This window comes from Aythya marila, assembly GCF_965140915.1.
Source record: "Aythya marila genome assembly, chromosome: 1".
Taxonomy (NCBI): Eukaryota; Metazoa; Chordata; class Aves; order Anseriformes; family Anatidae; genus Aythya; species Aythya marila.
In genome coordinates, this window is record NC_139042.1 from 153,189,048 (window position 1) to 153,203,439 (window position 14,392).

Sequence of the window (14,392 nt, forward strand, 5' to 3'; positions counted from 1 at the left end):
GGCCAGCTCTTACCCCCGTGCTTCGAGGAGGCCGGGGACTGGCCAACGTTCACTCACGGCGGGTGCAGGTCACAGAGACACGAGCTGGGGGCCACGCAGATAACGGGAGGCCAAAAATTACACGCTGAGGTAAGCGGCTGCCTCTCCCCGCAGGTCAGCGCGACCCTGCAGAGATGCCCATGACCACGCACCCGCACACAGCAGTTAATTATTCATTAGCGGGAAAGAAGCGCAATGAAAGGGGCTACGGTGTATCTGAGGGTATCATCGTGCTCCAGCGCGTTCCAAAGACCCGGCTTTACCTTTCCCTCTGGATCTAGAGACGGAAAAGGCAGGGGAGGTGGAAAGCCTTGGAACAGAAGACCAGCTCTTCCACCTGCCAGCTGCAGGCAGCGCCAGACAACAGCGCTGCTTTCATTTCAACGCAGCCAGCTGGAGCCAGACACAGCGGGGCAACCACAGCAAGAGGAAGCTGAAAGGATTCGGAGTCTTCCAGACCGCCCCACAACCCTGGCACCGTGCCCTGCTGCGCCAAGCAGGTATCGTGGTGGACTTGGGTCAGCGCTGTGGCTTGTGCTGGGGGGAGGAATTCAAAGTGAGGGTGAAAATGCTTCTCCGGTACCTAGGAGCCACCAGGGTGAGGGACCTGCTGCCAGCCTTCGCCTCAGCTACAGTGCTGCTCGCTTACCTCCACGCCTCCTGAACTATTTTTTGTCTTCCGCGTTGGAATTTTTACTTTAGAGCAAACACAGGAACACAGGAAAGGACAATTTGGTAGATTTTTATTGTAAAAAAAAAAAAAAAAAAAAACCAACACAGTTCCACAGATTTATATAAATAAGCCACATACGTAACATCCCATTACGTTCGTCCTCCAACACTGACAGCTTTAAAAGATGAAACGGGCTAAAAATGCCAGTCCAAAACGCCGCTAGGGTTCTGATGACCAAGTGCTATCTCACATGGAGCCTCCTTCCCCTGCCAGCCTCCAAACAAGATGCTGCAAGTACACAGCACTCGCAACACCCCCGAGAACTGCCAGGGAGCCATTCAAGCTGTACGGAGAGTTCTCACCCACTCCCCAGGCATCGTCAGCCGCCTGTGTTTTAACGCTGTCTGAGCGCGCGGGGGGTGAGAAAGGAGGGGGCAGCTTGCAGAGCGGCCTCCTACGCCCAGGCAGCTCAGCTGTCCTCCCAAATCGAGCTGGGGAGGCTGAAACGAGCCCGCTTCCCCGCAGCCAGCACCTCCACGGGCAACCCCGAGGCACGCCCTTGACACAGCCCCTTCTGTGCGGTCATCTTGCAAGGGAGGAGGACGAAGGCGGCGTTCCCCTGGTGTCGGGGGAGAGGCAGCGGTCAGAGCCACGCCATACGGAGCGGGGAAGGCAGGGAGGAGAGGAGACAGCGTGGAACAAGTGGGAGGAGGAAATGTAGGGCTCGATAGCACCTTTTCTCTTTTGCTTCCCCCCCCTCCCGGCGCTGCTGCCTGTCGTGAGATTACCTATCCAGCACCTCCTGGGCTCAGCCGCCACGGGCAGGTGAGAAATCCCACGAGCGAGGAAGGGGAGGCAAGCTTACAGAATATGCACCGACTTTACGGACCCCATGGAACTGTTACAGCGGTATGACCAAAAAATCTCGACGGTTGAACTATTAAAAATAAAGCCCCACCTCCAGCTCGCACAAAACCTGCGAAGAGGAGGAAGAAATCTCTCGTACGCAGCGGGTCTGGGAGCCGGCCGGACGTCAGGAGCACTTCCAGACGCACACCGCCAGGCTGCCGCCGAAGAACATGTAGAGCAGATTCTTCACCTCGTGCGTGATCTCGAAGCCGAAGCCTTCCCCGATCACCACGTGCCAGGAGGAGCCGAACTTCTTGTCCATCATCTCTTTGATCATCTTGGCAGCGCTCTGAGGGACATTAAGGAGGAGAGCAGGGGGTGAGGCAGAGCAAGCAGTGAGTTTCTGCGCTTCCCCTCCCTGTAAGGAAGCTCTCAGGCCACAGGGAACAGGTAGAGCAGCTGCAGGGAGGGGACTGGAAGCACCCCAGGGCTATGCCGAGGGGTAAAGCAGGTCACTGTGCTCTCAGCAGCCTGGAGAAATTAAGGACCTGCATCTAGCAGCCACTTCAGCTCCCGTTCGCACAGTCTGAAGCATTTTTAGATGGTGGCAGAGTTATGCCGGGTGCAGTGAGCGCAAGAGGAGATTCAGGTCACTAAGCTGCGGCTATTTTTACAGGAGTTCTTTTTCTTTTTATTGTTTTTCTCTTCAAGCTAATTACCAAAACACTGAAACTAGGCTGACTTTCAAAAGGCTTGCTTCTCTGAGATCACACCCTGCTTGGTCTAGAAAAGCTGAGAGGAAGATTTTGCAGCGATGTGCAGTGTCTCGGGCAGGAGGGGACGGAAGGAGGCTCCTGCTCTGTAGCTCTGCCTTGCCCCAGCACAAAATCCCTTCAGCAACAAGCAGGCTGTGCCCTGCCCGGGGAGCAAGGCGTGCTTCCCTTCATCTTCTGAAAGATGAATGCATAAGTTATGGTCTTTAGTTTAGTTTTTAGAGCATTTCCATGCTCTCAGTAATTTCATTCAAGAGGATGAAAGCTGAGAGGGAAGTCTGAGCAGACTGTACCTAAAGGTTCAAAGGCCTGCATTTGCTCACCCCCAAAATAAGTCTCCTGCCTGCTCTGCTGGGGAGAGTTTTGCTCAACACTGAAGAACGGACCCGTATTTTGGGAAGGGCCCCTCCCCACACAGCTCTGGAACAAGCCCTGAGGGCAGAGAACATCTTAGGAACAGAGTGGAAGCACGTCATAGGCAAGGCAGGATCAGGAGGAAGGTAAGGGCTGTGAGGCAGCATCGCTACGTGACTCATCTCTGCTTCCTGCATGAAAGCAAAGTGCCATTACAGGTCCTGCTGACAAAGGCAGCCAAATCTGAGATCTGAGATCTAGCCAAGCTGCCTCTCTGCCCTTCCTCAGAACAGGACCTGAGCAATGTCGCTGTACCAACAGGCTGTCAGGGTCTGGCTGCACTCTGCCCTACAGCCCCAGCCCCAATCCCGCAGATTCCCCAAGCTGCAGGGACTGCAGGCCGTCCTGAGTGGGATTTGGCCACTACCTCGTTGTTGGTGGCGTACTTCTCACACGCCGTGACGCACAGCTCCATGGCCTCCACACGCATCTCCTCCGGCATGTCCGTGTGCTGCAACGAGCGAGCAAGCCCAAATTAAGCAGAACGATAAAAGCTAGACACCAGACAACAGCGAGCAGCCTTTACGTTGCCCATGCCATCACTGGGGCTGAGGCAGCTGCTCCTTGTGGTGTTTAATCCAAGCAGGAGAACACCATCAGCAACAGAAACTTGTCATTTCCACCATTTTAGAGAATGATAGATGGCTTATTTACAACTTATCCACGCAGAATCGTTCTCTACCTACCTTAAGGCTAGCAATAAGTAAGCACAGCTTAAAGGAGCAGCTAAACCCGTTCGGTAAAGTTTCCAAAGTCTGCTTTGGAAATCCTGCTCTGGAAGGTTGGTGAGAACGAAGGCAGAACTTTGTACCTGCAACACCGGTGGGCACACAATCCACCCCTCTTCTTACCCTAATCAGCGGAAAGCTGTGAAGTCTCTTATAATCGGCTTCCTCCTTCTTCCCCTCCCCAGTGTCGGCCATGGTCCTTCCCCAGGGACCGCAGGAAGGGGCAGAGGGAGCTCAGCGAGGTGCTGCAGCGCAGGCAACCCAGAGGAACGCAGCTCTGAGGACAAGGGTGGACCAGCGGCAGGGAAAACTGAGCCCAGAGGACACTGCTTAAAAACAAAAGACAGGAAGAGAGCTTTGAACAACAACGGAAAGCTAATGAAACCATTACGAGAACGTAGCTCCTGCCTTCACAGTAACTTAATGTATTTCAGCACCTTTTCACACGCTGTGCACTTAGAGACTTCTCGCAACGCATTAATACAATCATTTAAAATGTAACACTTTCCATAAATGAGGCCTCAGCAGCAGGGCACTTCCCAGAACCACCAACAGAGCGCGAGGGACAAGCCAAGCCGGGGCACTGCTCCCAGTGAGTGATGAGCCCATCAGCCCTCGTGGCTGTCGCTTAATGCCAAGGGGGCACTATTGCCTGCAAGGGCTTGAAACCACACCACGAGCAGAGCGTAAGTGAAATTTAGGAAGGGGAGCAGCGTATATGAGCACACAGAAATACCCCAATCTGTTTTGGGGTAGTTATTCAGGTAATCCATGAATGTTTGCCAAGCTGGGGGGTTGGATATTGTAAAACACTGGGCCGCTGCTGTGTGCCCGTTCAGCAGCCGACCCCTACCTGTGCACAGCACCGCAGGGCCCCCTCAGAGCCCTTTAACCGTGCAGGATGAGAGCGAAACCCCCCCACCGACCCCATGGCGGCCTGCACCGCTCCCCGCAGCGAGGCAGCGCCACGAGGCGAGCCTGGGGACACCGAAAGGGGGCAGGACGAGGCCCCGCAGCCCCGGGAGGCGGGGGCCGGGCAGGCCCCGGGGCGGGGAAGGGGCCGGGGGGTGGGAGCGCGGCCCGGGCCCGGTCGCGGCCTCACCTGCGCGGCCCGCGGCGGTTGCTAAGGAAGTGCCCCGGCTGTCTTAGCAACCGGCGCCGGAAGTCCCGCCTCCGCGCCGCCCATTGGCTGAGAGCGTGGGGCCGCCTCGTCCTATTGGTTGAGGGGTGGGCGCGGGGTGCTGGGGTGGGAGGGGGGGGAGCCCTGCCTGGGTTAATTGGGGCAGGCTCATTAGGGCTGGCCTCATTAAGGCCGCCTCGTGGGCTGCGAGGGATGGGCTCTGAGCCTGGGGGGGGACAACGTCTTGTTGGCCTAAAGCCCCTGCAGGGAGCGGTTCTGAACTCAAAATAAAGATATTTGTGCAAACGAGCGTCTTTTGTGTTAATTAGCAAATTGCTTATATAAATAAATAAGCGCCTTGCGTTTTAATTAGCAGCAATAAACGTGGGTGTGGAGGCACAGCCTTCCATGTCCTGGCCTTGCTGCAGCTGGGAGGGAGGGAGAAGATGGCGCTGGGGGTGAGGTGGGCTCAGGTCCTGCAAGCAGACCTTGGGGGTCCGCGGTGCTATTAGTTGGAAATTAACAGAGGCTAATTAGTCTGAAATTAACGGGTGGAGAGGAATCAAGCTCCTGGATAGCAGTGGGGGAAAGGCTGGTAGTCCTGGGCCACTGGGTGCGATGCCTGGGTTCCCATCAGGGCGCCTTCTGCTCATGGGGGGTTGCTCACGTTCGTGCAGACTCGTGGGTGGCGTGTGTTTGAAATGTCCTCGCTGCTGTCTGCCAAAAAAAGTGACTGATTTTCTCTAAGATGGAAAAAAGCAGACGAGGAAGGAGCTGGGTGCTGTCCTCTGCCCGCACCCCAATCTCCAGGCTCGCCCCTACAGCTGTAGGGTGGCTGGCTGCCCTGTTCACCCAAGTCCCCGCGAATCCGAGCAGAGCCTGGGGCTGTTTCCCTGGAAAAGCAGCAGTGGCCGGTGCTGGGAGGACAGTGCTGCAGTGGTCGTTTGTCTTCCCGTCTGCCTTCCCCGCTGCCGCTGTCAGGAAGCAAACGCTGCCTCCCGTCCCCCTCGCTTTCACCGCTGCAGTCCCGCTTGTGGGGTTGGTGCCGGTTCTGTCTCCTTCCCCTTTTCTACAGGCAGTGGCCTCTCGCAACGAGGCAGGCACAGCACTAAAATTGTCAAGAGAGAGATAAAAGCTGGGAGATCATCCTTTTTCTCTCTCTCTCTTTTTTTTTTTTTTTTTTTTTCCGGGGGGGGTAATTAGGAGCAGAATCTCTGCGAGGAAGAAGATCTTTCCATCATTACTTTATCTCCAGGCAGCTACTCTAATCTCTCCAGGGATACAGCGCTTTCAAGCACCATATTCTTTCTGTGTTTTTCTCTTTTTTTTTTAATGCTTTAATCCCTGTGTAGTTCACCCACTTTTGCTACGAAGCAGCAAGTCAGCAAGAGCCGCCGTTTGTGTGCGTGTGTGTCCGTCAGCGGCTGCGCGTGAGAGCGCCTGCGATTCTGCCTTCAATTAAACACGCTTTGGGTTTGATCCATGTGGGTCCGCGGGGAATGCTTCCTGAGGGAAATGTAGACACTGTTCGTAAGGATAATTCAGCGGCAGCTCCTAGGTTAAAGCTGACACAACCAGCCAAACCCAAGCTCCGGAGGGGCTGAGGTGAGGAGCTCCGTGCTCCTCGTGGTTGCGATGCAGGGATGGGGGGAGAGCATCAGGTGGGCCCCTTCCCATCTGTGCTGGCTTAGGAAAACGTGGGCAGCTTCGTGTCCGAGCCACGGGGAGCAGGGCTGCCGTGGGCTGTGCCTTTGCAGGATCAAAGCCACTCAACGCCGTCTTGGGCTGACGAGGCAGGTGTATGGGGGGTATTTTCCACACGGAGTGGCCAGGTGCCCACCTGTAAATGAAGTCACCGCAGCAGCAGCGACCTGCAGGAGCACTGCACGAGCCCCATTGAGCTTCCTGCCCGCAGGAGTGAGTGGAGCAGGCTCCCTGCAGGATGCAGAAGCACAGGGAAGCAATTAAAGCTGCCTCCCATCGCTAGGACAGGGCAGGTTGTAGGGCTTTTTGTTCTGTCACCTGCTGGGGACACGTGCAACCCACCTTGGCTGGGTCCAAGGGGGATGGAGGTTGGCATGGCATGGAGAGACACAACCCGCGAGCCCTACTTGAGGTATCTCAACCCCCAGTGTAGAAATTTCAGCGTTTTCTTCTCAAACCTCATAATTAATAGGCTGAGCCCTCGGGTGGGAGGGTTTCCAGCCACCATGTTTGCCCTGGTGATCTTGTTCTCTGCACAGTGAAGTCCTTTGGGGGGAGGCTTGTTTTGAGCCTGGCTAAGCTCTCGGTCTGCTGGAAACCCCGCGGCAGTGAGCGTCACAGTTTGGCAAAGCACCTCTGCTCCTTCTACATCTTTAATTTCTCTTTTATTTATTTATAATTTTTTTTTCTGTCTCTTTTGGGAAGAGGCATCCGGACACTGCGCAGTGCCCAAGGCACATATCATGGCCACAGCACGCTCTCAGCACAGCTGTTGAACGTCTCCTCCTTTAACCCTCCCAAGAACGATTTTATTTTCCCCTGCCTCGGTGCACAAAGCGTTGTTTTTCAACAGGCTGTCCTTAGAGAGGCTCAGGTCTTTTCCTGAGTGGTTATGTTTAATTTAGAAGCTGCCGATATCTGTAAGTCACTGCAATTACTCCTTCCAGCCAGCAGCACCATCGATTTGTTACCTCCTACCGTCTCCTCCAACCAACCAGCCTTTTAAGCCCTGGAGCAGGTTTTTGGTTCTCGCAGGGCTCAGACAACCAAAAATTGTACCTTCCTGCTCTTCTTTTTCCACCCAGATGTGGAACACGCAGCCGCAAAGCGACAGGGCTGGGGCTCGCCTCTCCCAGGAGGGAAATCAAATATTTATTCCTGCTCTTGATTCCCGTCTCTCAACCAGTTTCTAATCTCTCCGTAATGACTTCGTTTCCTTAAGAGCCTTATAGGGAAGAGTTTGCCGTAAGCCTTTAAAATGCCTGGGCAAATTATAGCCAGCCTTCCCATGCCCCCCATGCTGCTGAAGCGTCCCCAAGCCTCTGGGGACATAGCTTCAGGTGAGAATTTTGGTCCTGGTGACCTTTTGGTAGGGGTCTTCCATCTCCCTCCCAGTGGACATCTAGCATCCTGGAGGATGGGGGGGATTTTTCCTGGGGGATTTTCCCTTCTTTTTCAACCGCAAGCAGCACAGGGCTCGGGTTTGCAGCCCACCTCCCCCCCCCCATGGCACCCCACAGGAGGCTCCGACAGAAACACCACGTTTATTGTCCACAGCCAGCGTTACAAAAGGAAACGTCCCGACACGACACGGCCACGCGCAAGCGAGCGAGCAAGGCGGGGGGGACACCAAGATCACAGTGTTTCCCACTTGGCACAGGGGCTGCGCTGTGTCCCCACCACGTCCCCCCCTCCCCGGCGGGCTGGCCCCTCTGCCCCCCTTGTCCCCGAGCCGCAGGGAGGGGGGACAGCTGGTGCTGAAGGTGCAAAGTGGGACTTATTTATGGGGTTGGGGGAGCACTGGAAGCTGGACATCACACGAGCGACCATGAAACCCCCCCCAAAATACCCCCCACCCCCTGGCACACACACACACGCACGCACACATTGAGACACTGGTGACCACACGTGTGGAAACATCGCACCCGCAGGCACCCCACAGGGGAAAACCCCCTCCCGGCCCCGCTCCGGCCCCAAAGCCAGCGGCTCCCTTCTCTCCAGCCCCACGCCACCCGTGTCCCTGTCCCCAACCAGCTCAAAACAGGGGACCGAGGCACAGCTGAGGCCAGCACCCCCCCTGCGAGCAGCTCAGTGCCCAAAAGGCTGGGGAGGGGTGAGGGGGTGGCAGGGAATACTGTCCCCGTGTCCCTTTTCCTTGCTTGTGCTCCATTCCCTTTTGCACCCCAAATAGGATCGGGTGCACGGGGACGAGGCTCTGCCCCTCTTCCCCTGCCCTCCGTGTGGGCACTGGGGCCTCAGCATGAGGAATGCTTAAAAATAAATAAATAGATAAATATATAAAATAAATAAAATAAAGAGACACCCCCCCCAGGGCTCCTTTCACCCATGGGGGGCCTACGGGGCCTGGCACACTTGACCGGAGCAGAGCTGAAGGGGAAGAGGGGAGGATGCTGAGGGCTCCCAGCAAACATCTCGGGGCCCCGTGGGAGGACAGGCTCACAAAACCAAATATCGGGGCAACAAAAATAAACAGGTGAAGGGGGGTGCCCCGCTCCCAGCTCCCCCAGGCCCCATAGACACAACAGCCAGCGTATGGCACGGTCCAGAAAGAGGGCAAGGTGGGGAGGGGACAGCATGCTGGGGGGGGTGAGCCGTGCCAAGGGGCCCCCCCGGGACGCTGCCATGGGGGCACGGAGCACGGCCCCGTTGCGGTGGTGGAGGTGGTGGCGGGGCCCGCTGGTCGGGGAGGGGACAAAGGGGCTTTTCCTGCTGTCCGCGGGCCGCTCACGCCTTCCTCCCCTCCTCACAGGCGGTGAAGGCGCCCTTGCTGGCCCCCCCGAAGACCTCCACGGCCTGGTCGTCCCACTGGATGACGTTGCCCTGCAGGCGGGAGGTGCAGTTGGCCAAGGCCAGGATCTCCGCCGGGGCCAGCATGTGGTCCCACACGCCGAACTGCGCCAGCTCCCCCACGAAGGCCTGCGTGGCGTCGAAGCGGCCGCCCAGCGTGTCCTGGGGATGGAGAAGGGGGACAGGTTAGCCAGCAGAGAAGCCCCCCGACCCTATTAACCAAAGCCCCGCGCCCCACGGGCCGGAGGGTACCTGCTCCTGGCCCAGGATGATGACGCCCTGGGGCTTGATGGCGTGCCACGAGGCCAGGTTCTCGCCGGCGCCCCGCTGCTCGCCATCCTGGTACGCCGACCACTTGCCGTCCCGGGTGGTCCACGCCACGCAGATGTGGTGCCAGGCCTTGTCCTTCAGGCTCAGCGGCAGCTGGGCGACCTTTGGGTGGAAAGCGAGAGCTCGGCACTCGGCGGGGCTGCTGGTGGACCCCTGGATCCCCCAGGCTCCCATCCCTCCTTTGGCAGCACCCCAAATCCTGCAGGCATCCAGATCTGCTTCTTCTCCCCCTGAAAACCCACCCCATAGAGCCGTCCTCCCCATCCTCCTCCTCCATGACCCATCTCTTCCTCCTCATGGTCCCCCACACTGATCCCAGCTCTGCATTTCTCCAGGCCAAGGTGGTGCAAGCACAAGGAATGGGGACCAGACCCGGTGATGCCCAGGGAACCCTTGGGAGCACCAAGAGATGGAGGGAAGGGGACAAGGGAAGGCGCTTCCCTTCTGTCCTGCTCCATCTGGGCTGACCTTGTCATTGATGAGCAGCTCCAGGGGGTTGGTGCCCCACTCCAGCAGCACGATCTCGTTGGCTTGGCTCGGGACGGAGTAAGAGAAAGGGGTGCCGAGCCCCGCCAGGGCCTTGGACTTCAGCCACATGCAGATGGTGAAGGCGTAGAGCTCCGGCAGGCTCTTCTTCATGCGGGCGTACATGTAGTTGTTCTGCACCGGGATGGTCACCTTGAAGGCATCGGGAGGGCTGTAGCCTGGAGATCCTGAATGTTAGGGATGGGGAGGAGAGAAAAGGAGGGTCAGGAGCTGCTCTTGGGGTGGGGACACCCATCCCGGGGCTCCCCTGGAGGTGCACCTTGGGGCTGGCAGCACCCCACGCTGCCTGGTTCCCCGTCGGGCAGGACTCACCGTGCTCCAGCTCGGCCACCCGGCTCTGCAGGGAGTTGAGCTCCTTCTCGATGTCGTGCTGCTGCTGGCTGCGGTCGCTGTTGGCGGCCTGCCGCTCCTTCTGCAGGGTCAGGATCTTGGAGAGGAGCTGCTCCTCCAGCTGCTCCATCTTGGTGTGCAGCGCGTCGCGGGCGAGCGCCGGGGCGGTGGGCACCGAGCCGTTGGCGCGGGCCGGCAGCTCCTGCTGCGCTCGGAGGGAGAGAAGTCAACAGGGTGTCAGCACAAAAAGGTTAAATGCACGACCCTGGGGGCATCTCCAAGAGCTTCATCCCCATCACCCTCATCATTACAACAAGGGGCTGGCTGCCTCGGTTACCCTGAAGGATTTTTGGCTGCTTTAGGGGCAGAGCAAGGCCGTGTGCTCGCGCCATCCCGCTACTTGCTTTGCTGTTTCAGCACGGCCGGTGCCGTAGCGTCGTGTCCCAGGGCTGCAATCCTCTTAGCCCGGCTCAGCCCCTGCGTGGGCGCGTGCACGCGTGCCGGGTCAGGCAGGTAGCCCCCCGATGGCCTAAAGCCAGCCTCACCCATCTGCTGGCATGGCCCCAGCCGCCGGGACACGTGTAAGCGGTGCCATGGAGGAACGGGGTCGGCGGCTGTGACCCGTCCCCGTGGGGACACGGTGACACCCCCGCCCTGCCGAGCTGCCCTGGCTGGAGGAAAGCCAGGCTTGGCCGTGCTGGACGCGGCCGCTGCGGATGGGAACGGCAGGGGGAAAGCAGCAGGGAGAGGAAGAGCGGAAGGTGGTGTTGGCGTGAGCGCAAGTGGAGCCGGAGCAGGAGGGAACACGCTGAGGCTGGAAGTGAGGAGATGCTGCCAAGAGCCAGCGAAGCTCCGGGCTCGGGAAATGCCTCCAGCGGGGACTGCCAGGGCAAGACCTCCGCAGGTTTTGAGGAAACCAAAGAGGAGAAGCAAAACCAAAGGGGAGGGTGGGCAGAGAGCAGGTGCCAGCCCCAAGCAGTGGGCACATGCCAGCTCTTGCTGCCGGCTTTTTCCAGGATGCCCCTGCAGAGAGAAAAAGCCCTCCCAGGAGGGAAAAGCACCCGGTAAAGAGCATCCTGCCTCTGGTCCCCATAACACAGAGGGGTTAGGCAGGGAGCAGTGCCATGGGTACACGTTAGTCAGGGCCCTCTGCGTGCTCCCCTGCGCCGTGCCTGCAGCCTGTGACTGCTGGAGCCGGGGGCTGGACGCCTGCCTCCCCACCACACGCCCAGCTCCATCTGCTCAGCACCAAAAAAGAAAAGACTGGGCGCTCCTGTCGCTCCCGCTAGCCCCCGATAGCCTGCCCTACATTACTCAACATGGGCTGAGCGCCGGCTTTTTTTTATTTCCCCCCCCTCTCTTCAACTTTTCTTCCTGTGGCTTTCTCACTTCTCTCACTCCGTGGCATCTCCTCGCGTGCCCTCCTGTCCTGTTGGGCTGCCTCTCCTTAAAAATCACCCCCCCCGCATCTCCCAGCTCTTTTTTTTTTTTTTTTCCTCCCGAATTATTCACCAAACTATTAATTACAGCCATGCAGCTGTTATTTACCGGTGGCTTTCGGGGAGGGGAGCGGGGGGGGGGGGAGCGCCTCCTCCCCGGCTGTGCGGTGGGCGCCCGGCTTCCCATCTGCCGCCGCGAGTGGGCAGCGGGTGCGGGGGAGGCTCGCTCGGCGCTTTTTTGGCCACCGGAGCCGGCGAGGAGATTGAGTGCTGCCAGGTAATATTAATCACGTTAAATGTCAGCGGCTGGCGGGGGGTTTAGGGGGGGGCGGCGGGGCCCGGCACGCACTTGCTCAGCCTGGAGTCATTGTTGGGCAAATGCACTTTCATTTATGTAAGGAGCTCAGGGCCGTAATTTACTAATGCATCAGCAAATCTGCTCCCCCGGGCTTCCCCTCACGCCCCGCTCACCTCGGCTGAGGAGACGAGGAGGGCAGGGACGAGGGACGATGCCCACCGTGGGACCCCGAGCGGGGTGCACCCTGGGGTACCACCACGGGAAAAGCTCACGGCGCGTTTCCATCGCCCCCGAGCCTCGCTCAGGGCTCTGATCGCTTGGGTGCCCCTGGCTGTGCAGCCAGCTCCTCCATCTCCAGGCCGTGCCCCTCCGAGGAGCCGTCCTCCTCCTCCCTCCCGAAGCTCTCCATTTCAATTTGCAGCAGTAATTAAAAGCCTGGAAAAAGGAGCATCTGGCTCCCCGGCTCGGCGTGCCAGGGAGATGCGTCCCGGCGTGCGGACGCGAGCGCGTGCGGAGAGCGAGGAGGGGGAAAGGAAAAGGGGAGGAAAAAAGGCCAGCCACGCTGTGCCCGGAGGAAAAACACCGAGAAAGGCTTTCGGGAGACATTAGGGAGAGAAACAGACGATGCCCCTTGGTGAAGACAGGGTCGGGGAGGGCTCCCCGATGCCCCCATCCATGTCCTCGCCCATGGGGGCACGGAGCCTGCCCCGCTTCCCCTGGGGCAAAGCGAGAATCAAATGACTTAATAGGTTTTGTATCGATAAATCTTACATCTTACAGGGCCCAGGTTATATTGATGATCTGCCAGCCCCCAAAGCATCCAGCATCAAGCCTTGTTGACAAAACCACAGACATCACCTCCCCGGGGCGATTTGCTTCACCCTGCTCCCCAACCCAAGCTCAGCCAGGATCCCCTCTCCCTCCTTCCCCCTTCCAGGGAACCCCAGTGGGAATTTCGGGTGTCCTCGAGGTGCCGCACAGCATCCTATCGGGCTGGGTCCCCCAAATATCGCGTGCTCCTTGGGCACTTGTGGATGTGGGTGCGCCAGAGCCCCCCTATAGCCTGCGGGACCCCGCTCGTGCGAACCCTTCCCTGGGGTGGGTGCTTTGTAGGGAATTAAGGGCAGGTGGGCTTCGCTGCTGGGGACGAGGAGGACGGGCAGCAAGTCCCAAAGATGCCTCCTTCCCCTGCCTGTGGCCTGCTGCTGTAAGAGGGGGCAGAGGGGCAAAACCAGCCCCAAAACCATCCGCTCTGCCCCGAGGGGGGCCCGGAGTCAGTGGGGAGGGTGATGGGGACCCGAATGGGAAGATGGGGCAGCCGAGGGCTCGCAGGTGGCTCTGCCCCTGGTGCACCTCAGGGGTGTCCCCACAGCACCTGGAGGCAATGCCCTGGGAGCAGCGGGCGCCTCTCCTGCGCCCTATCCACCGCCCTCCGGTGATTCCGCTCCCTCCCAAATCATTTCATCTCCATGCACACCCAGGCTGGGCTCCCCCCCAGCCCTCCCCCGACCCCCCGAGCCCTCTCCCCGCACCTCGATGCGCTCGATGCGGTCCTGGAGGGCTCGCACCGCTTCCTCCAGCTCCCTGACAGCGGGCGGCTCGGCGGGGGGATGCCCCATGGTGCCGGGCTTGGGGGCTGCCCGGAGCCCGGCGGCGGGGGCTTGGGGTGCCCGGAACCCCCCTTCGCAGCGGCTGAGCTTGCCGGTGAGCTCACGGATGGTCTCCTGGTCCATGCGGATCCTTTCTTTTTGCTCCAGCGCCGTGCGGCGGAGCTGGGCCGCGGCGCTGCGCAGGGCCAGCAGCTCCTCGGGGCCGGTGGTCCCGGGGCCGGTGGCCGCGGGGCACTCGGCGCTCAGCGGGGTGCAGACGAAGCGGCTGAAGAGAGGAGGGGGAGAACCGGGGAGCCGGGGACCGGCGCTGGCCAAAGCCTCGGCGGGGCCGTGCAGGGCCCCCAGCCCCTTATCGGCCGGGGGGAGCAGGGCGGCGGCGGCCGAGTCATTGTCGGAGGAGGAGGAGGAGGAAGGGGGCGAGGAAGAGGCGGCGGTGCCGGCCGGGTGGACGCTGGCGATGATGCAGATGATGGCCCCCAGGAAAGCCAGCATGCCCGCCGCCAGCAGCACGGCCAGAAACTTCAGGGTGGCAGCGGCGTGGGGGGCGCGGGGCCCGAGGACGGCGAGAAAACGGAGCCGGAGGGACGGACGGACAGACGGACAGCCCGCAGGCAGCCGATGGATGGGCGGACAGACGGATGGATGGATGGACGGATGGATGGCAGCGGCACCGGCGCCGGGGCCCCGTGGCGCCGCCTTTATATGCGCCGGGCGGTGCCGCACGCCCCCCC

The 14,392-nt window shown here is 59.6% G+C and overlaps 2 protein-coding genes across 2 annotated transcripts; both read right to left on the reverse strand.

Moving 5' to 3' along the window:
- Window positions 1-606: 606 nt before the first annotated feature.
- DNAL4 (dynein axonemal light chain 4) lies at window positions 607-4,594 on the reverse strand. Its single transcript, XM_082784530.1, has 4 exons — window positions 4,579-4,594; window positions 3,600-3,805; window positions 3,116-3,199; window positions 607-1,910 (listed from the first exon to the last, which is right to left on the reverse strand). Exons 2-4 carry the CDS (start codon window positions 3,669-3,671, stop codon window positions 1,746-1,748), a joined length of 321 nt encoding a protein of 106 aa, XP_082640656.1. The 5' UTR covers window positions 3,672-3,805; window positions 4,579-4,594; the 3' UTR covers window positions 607-1,745.
- Window positions 4,595-8,274: 3,680 nt separating this feature from the next.
- Window positions 8,275-14,280, reverse strand: NPTXR (neuronal pentraxin receptor). The gene is made up of 5 exons (XM_082751710.1): window positions 13,584-14,280; window positions 10,297-10,519; window positions 9,907-10,151; window positions 9,361-9,540; window positions 8,275-9,270 (listed from the first exon to the last, which is right to left on the reverse strand). Exons 1-5 carry the CDS (start codon window positions 14,151-14,153, stop codon window positions 9,046-9,048), a joined length of 1,443 nt encoding a protein of 480 aa, XP_082607836.1. The 5' UTR covers window positions 14,154-14,280; the 3' UTR covers window positions 8,275-9,045.
- Window positions 14,281-14,392: the final 112 nt, after the last annotated feature.